The 15671-nt window shown below is 45.1% G+C and overlaps 1 protein-coding gene across 4 annotated transcripts in view; it reads right to left on the bottom strand.

Annotated features, from left to right (window-relative positions):
- Positions 1-15671, bottom strand: part of tbl3 (transducin beta like 3) — a 107580-nt gene that overhangs the window by 29545 nt on the left and 62364 nt on the right. For all 4 annotated transcript variants that reach the window (XM_070901227.1, XM_070901228.1, XM_070901226.1 and 1 more), the window contains 4 exons: positions 8015-8245; positions 6068-6138; positions 3644-3800; positions 2728-2786 (listed from right to left, as the gene is read on the bottom strand). In XM_070901227.1, the coding sequence (XP_070757328.1) occupies positions 2728-2786; positions 3644-3800; positions 6068-6138; positions 8015-8245 (518 nt within the window). The remainder of the gene's footprint in view (positions 1-2727; positions 2787-3643; positions 3801-6067; positions 6139-8014; positions 8246-15671) is intronic.

Below are 15671 nucleotides of genomic sequence, written 5' to 3' on the forward strand. Positions count from 1 at the left end.
AGGGGCTGTTTTTAGACTCTCGCTTGTTGGAGATTGTCATTGCCTGACATTTGTGTGTTGCGAATGTTACTTGCCACTTATCTGCCCAAGCCTGAATGTTGTTCAGGTCTTGCTGTATGCGGGCATGGACTACTCCATTATCTGAGCAGTTGCGGATGGAACTAAACACTATGCAGTCATCAGCGAACATCTCCGCTTCTGACCTTATGATGGCAGGAAGGTCATTGATGAAGCAGCTGAAGATGGTTGGGCCGAGTACATTGCCTGAGGAACCCCTGCAGCGCTGTCCTGGGCTGCGATGATTGACTTATAACAACCACAACCATCTTCCTTTGTGCTAGATATGACTCCAGACAGTGGAGAGTTTTCCCCGATTCCCACTGACTTCAGTTTTACTAGGGCTCCTTGATGCCACACTTGGTCAAATGCTGCCTTGATGTCAAGGGCAGTCACTCTCACCTCGCCTCTGGAATTCAGCTCTGTTGTCCATGTTTGGACCAAGGCTGTAATGAGGTCTGGAACTGAGTGGTCCTGGCGGAACCCAAACTGGGCATCGGTGAGCAGGTTATTGGTGAGTAAGTGCCGCTTGATAGCACTGTTGATGACACTTTCCATCACTTTGCTGATGATTGAGAGTAGACCAATGGGGCAGTAATTCGCCGGATTGGATTTGTCCTGCTTTTTGTGGACAGGACATACCTGGGCAGTTTCCAACATTGTCGGATATTTGCCCCAGTGTTGTCGCTGTACTGGAACAGCTTGGCTAGAGGCGTGGCTTGTTCTGGAGTACAAGTCTTCAGCACAACAGCATGAATGGGCACATTCATACAGATAAGCAATAACAACTTGCATTTATATCGTTCCTTTAACATAGTAAAAGGTCCCAAGGCACTTCACAGAAGTATTAGAAGACAAAGGGGCCGAAATTGCCCCTTTCTATAAGAGCTGTGACCACCTCAAAGAAGCAGCCACGGGTCGGCAAGGACTCACCGCTCAGTCGGCAGGGGGGGCCGCCATTTTGAAAATTGCCCTCCTTTATTTTTGGAGCAGTGTACGGGACCGCCCTGGCCGTCTTCCCGCCCCATCGGGCACGGTCGAACCCTTACCGATCAGCGGCGATCCCCTTTCCGCCCGGCGTGGGAAATTGTTCCATGGGAGAAGATCGGCCAATGCTCGGTACCCCTGACAGCTTTCCCCTGTGGGAAGCTTCTTGTGGTTGGGCAGCGCGCGTCTGCCCTTAAAGGGGAGGTCGCACTGCCGCGGCCGCCATTTTATTTTAATTGTCTGCCGACTGCCAGGCTGGCCCGACAATGTAGGCATTGGGATGGACAGAACACTGACAAAACGGTAAATACGTCCTGTTTGTGGCCCCAAAAATCTTGACATCGAGCCACACAAGTAGAAATTAGGGCAGATGAACAAAGGCTTGGTCAAAGAGGTAGATTTTAAGGAGCGTCTTAGAAGGAGGAAAGAGAGGTAGAGATATTTAGGGAAGGAATTCAAGTTTAGAGCCTAGACAGCTGAAGGCACAGCCACCGATGGTTGAGCGATTATAATCAGGGATGCTCAAGAGGATCGCAGATATCTGAGGGGGTTGTGGGGCTGGAGGAGATTACAGAGATAGGGAGAGGCGAAGCCACGGAGGGATATGAAAACAAGGATGAAAATAATTAAAAATAACAGAAGGTTCCAGGATAGATGTCTCGGTGCTATTACCTGGCCTCACTCAGGGCAACAGCAGAGACACTACAATTAGCTTTGATACTCCGAAACTAGGGAAGGAAAAGTTTTTGTTCCTGCCCCCTGTCAGTGACTCCTTTTGGAAAGTGTGCCAGTGTGGATGACAGTTGATAATAAACTCAGGCCCTCGGTGATGGCCCCATGGTCGAATAACCTACCAACACTCATTGTGTGGGCCACCTACCAACACTCATTGTGTGGGCCAACACCTGGGCAAGGGCAACCAGGGACTTTGAGAGGAAAAGACAAGACAGGAGAAAAAGTAGACTTTCATTCGTGATTGAAGAAGACGGTTCTTTATGTATTAATAGTCATCCTGCACACAATGGCAAGAAAATAAAACTAACTTCATTGGCTGAAATTTCCAGATTTCTAAGCACTATGCAGCAATCCCAGTCTGAGATCGGCCTACAAAGAATAATGGGATCACCGAAAGAGTTTGTGGGTGCTCTCAGGCAACTGCAGATAGCCAAATTAAAAGTGAACTTACTATAAGAATTTTTTTTCCCCAAATGTCACACACTCTGTGTCCTTAACAGAAGTTGTTTGGATCCTGAGCTTTACTCGTGACGGGATTACAAGAAGAAGAAAAATGCTTTGGAATATTGTATTTTATTAAAATTAATCAAAGACACTTTCCCCTTCCTCCATTGAAAAGAATGAAAGTAGCATTTTCTGAATGTGTCCTTGCACAAAAAAAGAAACCAAGACACCTCAATCTCATCAGGTAACACTCCATCCAGTACATTTGCATGACAAATCTAAATTTAAATAGTTTTATTTTGCACCTGATACCTAAATCTAGACTCAAGGCCCAATCGGACTTGGGAGCAGAATGGAGCAAGACTCCATGGAAGAAGTTTCACTCTGCTTTGCCCTCAAGACCAAGCTGGGCCCCTAATTCAGGATTTACACTGGCACAATTTTACCATCGGTGTGAAGCAGAAATGGGTTTTGCACCAAGTTAAACGGTTTAAACAAACTTACTTCAAAATTTGCTCTTCCTGCTTGGCCTGCTCTTCAGCCAGCTCGATTTCTGTAACATCCTGAAGCACAGAACAACATATAATTAAACGTTTCCATTTTGAAAGCAGCCAAAGGGCAACCATTTTGCTATGTTGGATCTCTTTCTGTCTCCCTTCACCACCCTGCAATCACATGGTAACTTGGCTGAGATGTCAGGTGCTTTACTGATAGAAAGTCAGTGCTTTTGGAGAGGCCAAGAGCATCGGCTCATCTGAAATTGTGGATAGTCCAAGATGCATAAAGGGGAGAAAATGGGGAACACTGTTTTTTGAATGACTTTCTTTGTGAAGAATATTGGTGCAGGGGTTTAGAATGCTTGCCATTCTGGCCACCTAGTGTTAGCGTCACGTACTCGGGTCCAGTACAGCTTGGTTTGACACGGAGTAAAGTTCCTGCCTCTTTGGCCCAGCTTCAGACGAGCAACCCCGACTGCACATTGCTCACGCCAGTCTCGTGGGATTATTAATTTACTGCCAATGAATGCTGAATTTAGGGCAGTTTAGTGCTGCAGTTCCAAGCCCACAAGCAGCTGGATCCACACTGCCCAATAAGTAGTCAACTAACAGAGCACACTTTTCTCCATTTAGTCAAGGCCGGATTCAAGCAAATGCCCCCAGAGGTAAAAGGCCAGTGCCTAAACTACTGCACCACCTTGTACAATTAAGGAAGAAATTTCAACTGACAGTAAAACAACAAAAGTACTTGACACTCTGCGGTGTAAGACGGGGGCACTTGCTACCTTTTAATTGATCACGACATCAGTCATCAATCAAAGTAATTAACATTAAAGACGTAGAGTTGTTGAAAACACAAAGTTTAGTACGTTGCACAGAGCTGGTATAACAGAATCCCTAACAGGTAATTTCGTTCGTCATACCTTCCAGATAATTATGCACGAGTCTCCAGATCCAGTGACAACCAAATCATCTTTCTTGTTACAATGGAGACCCCACACCTTATCCTCGTGGGCATCTAAGGTTTTTACGCATTCATTGGTTTTAATGGTCCACAGCTTCAGTAGACCATCAGATCCACTGCAGGTAAAAAAAAAACATTGGAAAAACTCTAAGTGTCCATTTACAATAAAGTTGCATCAATTCCCTTTGCTCCCAACTCTGATTTGATATCCATTATAATAAAAAAAATCAGTTTCACTCACTCAGTATCAGCCAGTAATATTTTACAGTATATCCCCCCCCCCCACATGTCTCCCTTTCTCTTACTGGGAAGGAGGGAAGCGCGATGGAGAGGGACAAAGGGGGTGGGGGGGAACGGGAGGGTGGCAATGGAGAGGGAAGGAGGGGGAGATGGAGAGAGAAAGACGGAATAGGTTATGAGATGTGATGAGGTCCCTATTTTAAAATAGAACACAGATGCCTATTTGCGCTGATAAGGTTTCTTCATTCTGAACAGCACAGATTTCTCCAGGTTTATCCCCAAGATAAGGTGTTATGGTTGAATGCATAACTGGTATTTCAGGTAAATGTTATTTAGACGTACAAGATTCTGAGGGGGCTTGACAGGGTAGATGCAGAGAGGATGTTTCCCCTCCTGGGGGAATCTAGAACATAGAGGACATAGTTTCAGAATAAGGGGTCGCACATTTAAATGGAGATGAGGAGGAATTTCTTCTCTCAGAGGGTTGTGAATCTTTGGAATTCTCTACCTCAGAGAGCAGTGGAGGCTGGGTCATTGAATATATTTAAGGTGGAGATACAGATTTTTGAAAGATAAGCGAGTCAAGGGTTATGGGGAGCAGGCAGAGAAGTGGAGTTGAGGCCAAGATCAGATCAGCCATCATCTTATTGAATGGCGGAGCAGGCTTGAGGGGCCAAATGGCCTGCTCCTATTTATGTTCTTATGCAATGTGGACACTTTAACAATGTGATTATCCATAGGACGAGGTTGATCTTTCACTATCTATATCAATGACTTGGATGAAAGAACAATGAGTTCACGGTTAGTGGTGCAATTAAGAAAGAAATTCCAACTGACTGTCAAACATCAAAATTACTTGAAAGGTGTGTCACCTATATGGTTAGTAAGTGCGCGGATGGGAGCAGGAAGTTCCAAAAAAATACTTGGATTTATATAGCGCCTTTCACAACCATCGGACGTACCATAGCATTTTACAGCCAATGAGGTACTTTTGAAGTGTAGTCACTGTTGTGATGTAGGAAATGCGCCAGCCAATTTGCGCATAGCAAGTTCCCACAAACAGCAATGTGATAATGATCAGAGGATAAGTTTTTGTTATGTTGATTGAGGGATAAATATTGGACATGACACCAGGGATAACTCTCCTGCTCTTCTTCAAAATAGTGCCATGGGATCTTTTTACTTTCACCTGATAGGGCAGACGGGGCCTCGGTTTAACATCTCATCTGAAAGACAGTGCAGCACTCCCTCAGCACTGCACTGGAGTGTCAACTTAGATTTTTGTGCTCAAGTCCATGGAGTGGGTCTTGAACCCAGAGTCTTCTGATTCAAGAGGCGAGAGTGCTACCCACTGAGCCACAGCAAGGGGGATAGACAGACCAAATGAGAGGGCTAAACTATGGTAGATGGAGTTCAATGTGCAGAAGTGTGAGGTCATCCACTTCTATCTGAGAAAGACACATCAGAATATTTTCTTACTGGTGTTGCGGAGGAGCAAAGGATTTGGGTGCTCATGTGCATCAATCACTAAAAGCTTGTGCATAGGTAAAAAATAATAAAAAAGGCTTCAATTGTACAAAGCCCTGGTCAAATCCCATATGGAGTATTGCATTCAGTTTTAGGCACTGAGCCTTGGAGCAAGTACAGTGCAAGTCAACCGGTCTTCATAATTTAAACCTTTAAATCCTGATATCACTAGTGAATCTGCACTGTACCCGCTCCAAGGCTCTGATAAACTTGGCTTGTATTCCTTGAGTTTAGAAGGTGGAGTGGTAGTCTAGTTGCGGTACTTAAAATGATTAAAGGACTCGATCAGGTCGATACAGAGAAATCATTTCCTCTGGTTAGAGCTGGGTCATTTAGGAGTTAAAATAGGAAGCACTTTTTCCACAAAGTGTAGTGGAAATCTTTCGAGACTGAGATCGGTAGATTTTTGAGGGGCAAGGGCAACAAGGGATGTGGAACAAAGGTGGGTAAATGGAGTGGAGAAATAGATGAGCCGTGATCTAATTGAACTGCGGAACAGGCTCGAGGGGCTGTATGGTCTTTTCCTGTTCCCAAGATTCCAATGGATTTTGAAATGGAATGCTGTGACCTACCTACTATTATTAATATATACCAATAGATTTTATTAAAAAGGTACCTTGTCAATAGCTGAGTTCCACGGCTGACAAAAATAGTTTTCAGTACAGAAGCATCATGGCCTTCAAATGTCTGAGAATGCAAACAGTTGGGTAAATGAAACCAAGCTTACTATGCTGTAAACGGTACTGTTACTTATAACAAAGACAGCCAATAAAATATACCAGCCCTTTCATAATTATCGACTGCTACACTCTTAACTCAGTCAGTGCAAATCAAATTGGAATGAAGGGAACTTGCACAATAACTCAAACCAATAAATAGATTGGTGGCAAAGATTGGTCGAGAAGAACATTACATATTGCCCATGACTTCCGACCGCATTAGGCAAATGGATGGTGAATATCCAACTCAAATCATTGTTGGCATCCGAAAGATGTCATTAGCACAGTTTGAACTGTTTTGTTTCAACTAACTAATCTCTCCATGGCATTGTCCCGGTGAGGCAGCAAAGACAGAGTTTTATCCATTCTCAGTGTCGCCAATTTATACGAATGGAATAAGTTAAATTGTATGATTATAGAGCACTGTAGGAGTATTCGTGATATTTTCAGGATAGAATTAATTGATTATCTGCATATATCAGTGACCTTGATTACTATTAAAAATTAGTTTAACAATGTAGTTGATTTTCATCGTTCACCTTTTTAAAACAAAGACGTCCAGGTTACCGGTAGGTAGAAGGCAGGTTTTAAGAACTGTATGTATCTGTTGTGGGGATTTGGGGTGGGGGATGGTAGCTGGGTTGGAAGCATTAGTAGGGCAGTCTGGCAATTTTGGAAGCATGATCTTATGGGGTGAAACATGCTGTAAAGGAGGGAAACTGGAGGAGAACATGGAAGCACCAAGAGGAGCAACCATGATAAGCAGGGGTACCAAGGACTTCCCTGCCACAAATGAATTCCAAAGAGTGACTTAATTATTCTCCAGGACAATCATTTTAAAAGGGCTAAAAGTACTTTAAAGAACTTTAAGCCAGTTCCCAGATACGGCCATGTACATAGCTTTTGACATGGGGCGGGGGTACGGAGACAGGGCTGAAGGCCTCGTTGTCAGATTGGAGTCGAGGCAATCTGATTATGGAGGGGCTGAGATAGCAGTGACAGGAATTTGAGGTCAAGTCGGACATCAACTGGTTGGTTGCGTAGCTGCGGAGGGAGGAGGAGGAAGAGGTGGCCACGAGAGGCGGCAGAGAGGAGGGGCAGGCAGCATCAGGCCAAAGGCCCTATTTTCGTACAGTTATTACGTTTTTCGCAGTCACATGATGGGCTGGAAATTGCGGTCGAGACTTCCCGTGGGCAAATACCTCCGTACCACAAGCAAAGCATGCACCTATCTGGTGCCTCAGAATCTTCACAGACTCACGCTTCTGTGCCTGCATAAAGGCCCACGTGTCCCAGGAGCGCATGCGGTTCGCAAACGTCCCTGGGATCACGTGGACCAGCCCAACCAATCGCAAAGGGGGATTCCCATTCTGCTTATGGGGATACTTGTCACTTCTGACGAAGGGTCATTGACATGAAACATTAACTCGGTTTCTCTCTCCACAGATGCTGCCTGACCTGCTGAGCATTTCCAGCATTATCCATTTCTATGATAGTAAAAATCCCAGAATACTTGCTTTAAAAAAAATTTGACTGGTCACCGTAGATTAATGGCCCTTATGCAGCAAGCACCCACATTGTTATGAAACAGTAAATCCTGACTCACTGGGAGCAACATCATCAGAGACCTGTTATCTATATACAATGAATGCCTTATGGATCAACGTCCACTTTGACCGTTGACCCGATTCCCGCCCTGGGTTAAATGCGGAGTTAAGGAGTCTGATTCTGCTATCTCATCCCATTCCTTATTTTGATAGCCAGCAATGATAATAGAATGGAAGCCTAGCCACTTTTTACACGTGAAGATATCCCCTCCCAAACTTCCATATAATGCTTTCTACCTTTAAGCAGTTGAAGTCCTGAAGTCCCCACAGTTTGACACTGCCATCTGCTGAAGAGGTGGCCAGGATCTGGTCCATAGGAGAAAACTGGACGGACCAGATACCACGCTTGTGGCCTCGAAACACTCCCACGAGTGAAAAATCAGAGGTTGACCAAAGCTTTGCTGTTCTGTCCTGGGAGCCTGTAGCCATTAGCTTGTCATTTGGAGAAACTACCACACTGTTTATATCCTATGAAATAACAAATGGGATACATTTAAGAACAAAACAGCTTCCTTTTCTGAAGATTAACTAGCAAAGAGTCTTATCAATGCAATATGGTTCATAATATTTATATAGTACTTTTAATGTAGTAAAACATCAGAGGTTTCAAGTCTCGAGTTGGCCTCGCCCCTCCCTATCGCTGTAACCTCCTCCAGCCCTATAACCCTCCGAGATATCTGCACTCCTCCAATTCTGGCCTCTTTATGAGGGATTAACAAAAGATTGGTCAAAGAGGTGGATTTTGAGGAAGATCTTAAAGGAGGGCATGGAGGTGGAGATGATTAGGGAGAGAATTCCAGAGCCGAGGTATCTGAAGGTATAGCTGCCAATGGTGGGGCAAAGTGAGGGGAGGGAGGGGTTGCACAAGGAGTCAGTCAGAGAAAGCGAGGTTAGAGGGGGTAAGGAACTGTAGGAAGTTAGAAAAATAGGGAGGGGCGAGGCCTTGAAGGGATTTAACACAATGATGGAAATTTTAAATCTGAGGTTTAGGAGGACCAGGAGCTAATGTCGATCAATGAAAACAGAGGTTATATAAGCAAGTCTTAAGTCTTTGCAGGATTGGATGTGAACAGCAGAGATTTAGATGAGTTGAAGTTTATGGAAGTTGGAGGATGGGACGTCAGTCAAGAAAGTGTTTGTGACCTCCAGCGTTAACTACACCAAGATATGGATGAAAGTTTCAGCAGCAGATGGACTGAGGCAGGGACAAAGGGGGGGCGATATTACAGAGGTGGAAGTTGGCTGTTTGTAATAGAAAGGATATGGGGGTGCAAGCTTAGCTCTAAGAGTCTGAGGATACGAACCGTCTGATTCAGCTAGAGACAGTGGCAAGGGAGGTGGATGGAATCGGTAGCACGGGTATGGAGTTTGTGGCAGAGGCCGAAGACGATGGCTTCAGTCTTCCTAACTTTTAATGGGAGAAACTGCGGCCTATCCAAGACTGGACGCTGGACAAGCAGTCTGACAATACTGGCAGTGGAGGGGTTGAGAGGGGTGGTGGGGAGGTAAAACTGACTGTGCTGTCCCTATGTCTGTGGATGATGTTGTGTAAGGCCCATGCTTTCGTACGCCTCGCTGAAGATGTTGACGATGACTTGGAGTTCGGTGATAAGAGAATTCAAGCTCTGCAGCCCGGCTGCAGTTTGAAAAAACACAGACCACATTGCATTAAGTCATCAATCAACTTGACATTTTAGGACCTTTGGGTAGCGAGCCAATTAAAGGTTAACACACTATTAATTGAGCCAATAAGGTCAAAGGCGGCGAGTTCTTTTCTGTAAATTGAACCAGGTATAAGTACAGCCATTTTTGCCATGTGGTCTCAGAAGGACAAAGGCCTGGCTTAAAGCCAGAAGCTTGTTGCTGCTGCCAGAATAAAGTTACATTAAAACTACAATCAGAGTTCGTATTTCATTGGGAATTAAGAGATTTAACAATTTTGGCATCACGAACACGATCGCTGAGGGAAGAAACTGAATTTTGGACATCGGACCTACATACTGAGATAAGGACTCCTCTTTATAAAAGTCCTCGGTCAAAAGTCTAAATTCGCCTCTCCTTCTACGCGATTCCGAAAGCCTCCGGTTTGCGAACCCTCCGGTTGGTAGTCGGCTCGAGGTCCCATAGACATCTAACTTTGGCGGTGTGTTAGTTAATTAATCACCGACTCACTGATCGGCTGAAAAGCCTACGACTCGAGACCCCAGTAAAGAAATCAGTATTATGGCAGCAGGAGATAAGAGCAAAGAATTGCCTACAACTGCAAAAGGCGGGCGGGCACCACCTGAGGTTTCGATCGATGAAATCCTCCAACAGTTGAAAGAATACATAGAGCAACAATTCAACTTATCTAAAACCTGTATTAAGATCGAACAAAAATACGGTACCTCCAAAGGACAATGGTCCTTGGACGAGATTAAAGGGGTCTGGGGAAAAACGACCCGTATGAAAAATAAAGAGCAAACTAGATGGTCCCTAGCCGTTATGGGACAGATCCGAAAGCGGAATTAAATTATAATGTGTTCCCAACATGATCGAGAACTGACCAGTACAAAGGACCAATTGCAAGCTGTTTGTGCACAGCTGCGACAGAAAAGATTTGAACTTGAAAAGTCGGAAACGGAAGTTAAAGATCTTAAAGATGAAATTAAAGAATGTAAAAAATCATTAGGTCAAGAGACAGTAATAGGAAAAGGAAAATGTATCAGTCAATTCCCAGGGTACCCATGTTTGGATAAATTAAAAGCGCAAACCCAAAGACACGACCGAGGAATAGATACGGATTCTGAGTCCTCCGACGATACAGTGTCGGAGGATGAAGAATTAGGGGTGCGCTTTGCCCCATTTAAAAAAAGACGAGTTGTAGTCAAATCAGAAGAGACTGCGGATGAGGGCGGAACCAAAAAAACAAGGAAAAGGGTGTATACAGAATACTTATTTCATGATCCGGCAGACCCAGAGAAAATTGATAAATGGTCCAAGGAATTGCCCAATCCAAAGAAAAGGGGAGTGAAAACGTGGGACCAATTGGACCGCTTAAGAAATATATATCAACTTCATCCCTGGGACGGAGTGCAATTTTAACCATAATGGTGCCAAAAACACAAGGAAGAAAATTGCACGACAAGATAGAAGAAGCTTTGGGGCAGGATGAGCAAGAATTAGACGCAGGATGGGAGGCGATTAAACATGGGCTGCAAGCCTTCAGTCCAGCTAAGACAGACTGGGGAAAAATTGCAGCCTGCCAACAGAAAGGAACAGAGGAGGTCCTGGAGTATGACTAGCGGTTTAGATGCATGTGGCTAGAACATTCGGGTATGAAAAATACGGATGAGGAAATAGATGAACAAGTGTTTGGACCCCTGAAAGCAGCTTTCGTGGCAGGTCTAAAGCTAGAACTGTCCAAAATGCTTAAGGTAGTGTAACCGGACTGGGAAGGTAGAGGAACTACCTTTGCAGCATTGGTGGATCGATGTAACCAATTAGATCGGGATATGGGAGCTAAAGTCCGAGCTGTACAGGCTGTGGGATGGAAATCCCAGGATTCCGATAAACAGTTATTAGGAAAATTACCCGGAAAATGTCATTATTGTGGGAAAGAAGGTCACTGGGCCAAGACGTGCAGGGCAAAACAGCAAGGTCGCAGCCGGGGAAGAGGACGCAGCCTGGGATACAATTCAGCCAACAAACCAGGCTTGTCACAAGATAACGACCTCATAGAAGCATTTAAGCGGCTGACAATATAACAACAGGAGGAGTTACTTGGGATAGCAAAAAACGATTAGAGCCCACCCTGGTCCACCTCCTCGCACTAATACAACAAAGGGGAGATGGGCTATATATAACTGTGAGGGTGGGCGATAAGGATGTGGACTGTCTTTTAGACACAGGGACGGAATTAACATGCTTACCCCTACAATATGGAGACTTTTTGCCGTTGGATGGTAGGGCACGTACAGCCTATGGAGTTGGGGGCCATAAAATGGAAATTAAAAGGACAACACCGGTACTTAGAGGGCTGGGTCCACATGAACTAACCACGCCGGTCTGGATAGGCCCAGTAGATCAACCCCTTTTGGGAATGGACGTTCTAATCCAAATAGATTCATCGTTGCATTTCGAGAATGGTCGGGTGACATGGTCAATTAGAACTTTGAAGAAAGAAGAATTGAAGGAACACCCGATATGGGCTAAAGATAAGGACGATTGTGGCCTACTCCAGATGGAGCCTGCGTCATTTACCGGGACCAAGCCTCCATGCACTAAACAGTATTCCATCAGTCCAACTGCCATCACGGGAATCTTACCGGTTATTCAGCAATTGGAGAAACAAGGGGTGCTTATTAAAACGCATAGCTCCTCCAATAGCCCCGTGTGACCGGTACAGAAATCTAATGAGACTTGGCGTGTGACTGTCGATTATAGGAAAGCTAACCAGTGTATTGATCAAAAAGCTCCTTTGGTTGCAGATCCCTCCACCATTTTTAATGCCCTCAAACCGGAACATAAATATTTCTCGGTTATAGATATGGCCAATGGATTTTGGTCGGTGCCTCTGGCACCGGAGGTTCGACAGTGGTTTGCTTTCACTCTCTAAGGACAACAGTATACTTGGACCCGGTTACCGCAGGGTTTCCACAACAGCCCTACGGTATTCCACATGGCTTTACAAAGCCATTTGCGAGAATTACCTCCCCTGTCATCCACAGTCATCCAATATGTAGACGATATCCTGCTAGCTTCAAACACGGAAGAACAGCATGAACAAGATTTACGAGCTTTGCTGGATCACCTTCGGCTGAAAGGACATAAAGCCAGCATCGACAAAGCACAAATATCCCAAGAAGAGGTTGTATACCTGGGACAAAAGATTTCACAAGGAAAGAGAGAACTTACCCAGGATAGAACTGCAGCCATTCGGGCTGCTAAAAAACCCACCACTATTCAGGAGCTAAGGTCCTTTTTGGGATTGTGTAACTTTAACAGAAATTGGATTGACTCCTTCACACAGCTTGCTCAGCCATTGAATGATATCTTAAAGGGGAAACGTGCCTCTAAAGAAGCCATCACCCTCACTAAGGAACAGCAAGAGGCCTTCCCGAGATTGAAAAAGGCTTTGTGTTCGGCACCGGCTCTGGGAATCCCCGACAGTGGTAAGCCATTTACCCTGTTTGTCCATGAGAAAGAAGGATATACGACAGCTATACTGACACAAGAACATGGGGATCGGCAAAGACCTATTGGCTATTATTCGGCAAAACTGGATGCGGTAGCCCTCGGATGGGGAAGTTGCCTAATGGCCATGGAAGCTACATGTCGAGTGGTAATGAGCACTGCGGGTCTAGTCCTCGACCAAAAGCTGATTGTCAAGTGTCCCCACACCGTACAAGCTTTGCTGTCTATGAATAGAATGTCTCAGGTGACGGCAGCTAGATGGACCCGCTGGACAGCAGTTTTGGAAGCTCCTAATCTCCATATCGTCCGGGCCAGCCCGGTTAATCCCGCAACTATGCTCCCGATGTCAGAATCAAGGGAGCAAAAGGGGGGAGAATGTGAAGAGCATGACTGCGTGGAAATTTTAAAAGAAACAGAAGAAGCAGCCTTAGCAGCAGAGGAGCCTCTGCACAACCCAGACCTCATCATGTTTACAGATGGTTCCTCCTTTGTTGACAATGGTACCAGAAAAGCAGGATGGGCAGTTACAACCTTACATGAAGTAGTGGCAAAAGGATGTTTACTCTCAGGAACGCCAGCACAACAGGCCGAGTTACGGGCCCTGTCAGAAGCATGTCGAATAGCAGAAGGACAGACAGCTAATGTCTACACAGATTCGCGTTATGCTTTTGGAGTCGCTCACGACTTTGGTCTGTTATGGCGGAAAAGGGGATTCCTCACTGCTGCTGGTACACCTATCCGAAATGGAAAAGAAGTCCGAGACTTATTAGAGGCCATACAATTACCTCAGGAAGTGTCCATTCTGAAGTGTAAGGCCCATACCAAGGAAAATACCACAGAAGCACAGGGAAATGCCCTAGCCGACCAGGCAGCTAAAGATGCCACCTCTCAGTGCGTTCTCCCAGAAGAACCAACACAGATGTGCAGATTGAAAGCACTCAGGACTCTGACACGAGACCTTCAAACAATGCAAGGCGAGTGCTTCCGAGAGGAAAAATGGACATGGATTGAGGCAGGAATTAAGCTATGCGAAGGTGGTGTCTGGAGACAAAGAGTTACCGACAAGCCAGTCGCGCCACAAACGCTTATGCCTTTTTTAGCCCAACAGATTCACTCGTGGGGACACTTGGCCTCACAACAGATGACGGCATGGTTCCAGAAAAGCTGGTGGGGTCGGGGATTTAAAAAACATGCCCAGCTGGTAGCAGACCAGTGTGGTCTGCCAGAAAAATTATTCTGGACCCATCACGGTAATGCCCCAACTGAGGCCCCCTGCCCCTGTCGGACCATTCCAGCATCTGCAGGTTGATTATATATCTCTTCCTTCATGCCAAGGATACACTAACATTCTTGTCATGGTCGACAGATTCTCTAGATGGGTAGAAGCTGTCCCAACTAAAAGAGCCACAGCCAATCACACTGCAAAGGTCTTGTGTAAAGATTACATTCCCCGATGGGGAGTCCAGAGTAGCATTGACTCAGATCAGGGAACACACTTCACAGGTGCTGTCTGCCAAGAAGTCTGTAGGTTACTGAACATTACGTGGGATTTACAGTCCTTATCATCCACAATCATCAGGACAAGTAGAGCGAATGAATCGAATTCTGAAACAACAGCTTGCCAAATATCACCAAGAAGGAACACCATGGCCCCAGGCACTACCAATAGTGCTATGTAGCATTAGGGCAACCCCAAACAGAACTACAGGTCTAAGCCCATTTGAAATTATAACATGAAGACCCATGTCGCTGCCAGGAACTATCGATTTACAGAAAGCTGATGTTCACTTAATGAGTGACACTTTGTTATCATACTGTCAGAACCTAACCAATGCTATTAGTTCTGTTTCCTGACAGGTAACGGCAGCTTGGGGTATGTCAACCCGAAGGAGGACATGACATCATCCCAGGAGTCTGGGTGTATGTGAAAAAGTTGTATAAAGAACCTTTGGGTGCCAAGTGGGAGGGACCTTATCAAGTGTTATTGACCACCCAGGTAGCTGTTAAAGTCCAAGGAAAGAAAGCCTGGATCCACGCTTCACATGTTAAACAAACACCCGTAACTGAAGTTGAAATCTAATAAGGACAATTACTTTTTGCCAAAATGTATAAATTTACTGTATTACTGATTGTAGCTATTCTAGGCATAGGCCTATTTCTTACTAGCCGACCCTCTGCACCAAAGGGGAATAGTAGGGTAGCAAGGGAATTACATGTAAATACCTTTTTATATATGTCATACATTTATGCCAAACAAGGTAACATTTCTAGTTGTTGGGTGTGTACGCATATTCCTATTCACTCAAAGGGAGGGATTCCCTTGAGGCCAGTTCCTTTGAATATCTCAGAAATGGCTGAGTGGATAATTAATCAAAACAAAACAGGCAAGGCATTGCACGATACCGAAAACTGGGCACGTAAATGGAAGTCAGCAGGTTACAATCTAACTACCTTTGAAGGGGGATACCAACCATGCTACAATAATTCCAAACGGCCCCCATTTTTTGTTATCACGAATACAACGGGAATAGGAAAACCGGGGGAATCGGTCTGTCTGATTAGAAACATCAAAGGGGGCCAAAATATGGGGTATAGTAACTGCTCCCGGAATAATAATATAATCAAGCCACGGAACCGTCCAAACTGGGCCGATGTGGGAATTTTTAACGTAACGGGGATTCTGAATAAAACATATGGAAAAGCCTGGACAGGCCCCAGA

Source organism: Pristiophorus japonicus, chromosome 15 (assembly GCF_044704955.1).
Source record: "Pristiophorus japonicus isolate sPriJap1 chromosome 15, sPriJap1.hap1, whole genome shotgun sequence".
NCBI classification, from domain to species: Eukaryota; Metazoa; Chordata; class Chondrichthyes; family Pristiophoridae; genus Pristiophorus; species Pristiophorus japonicus.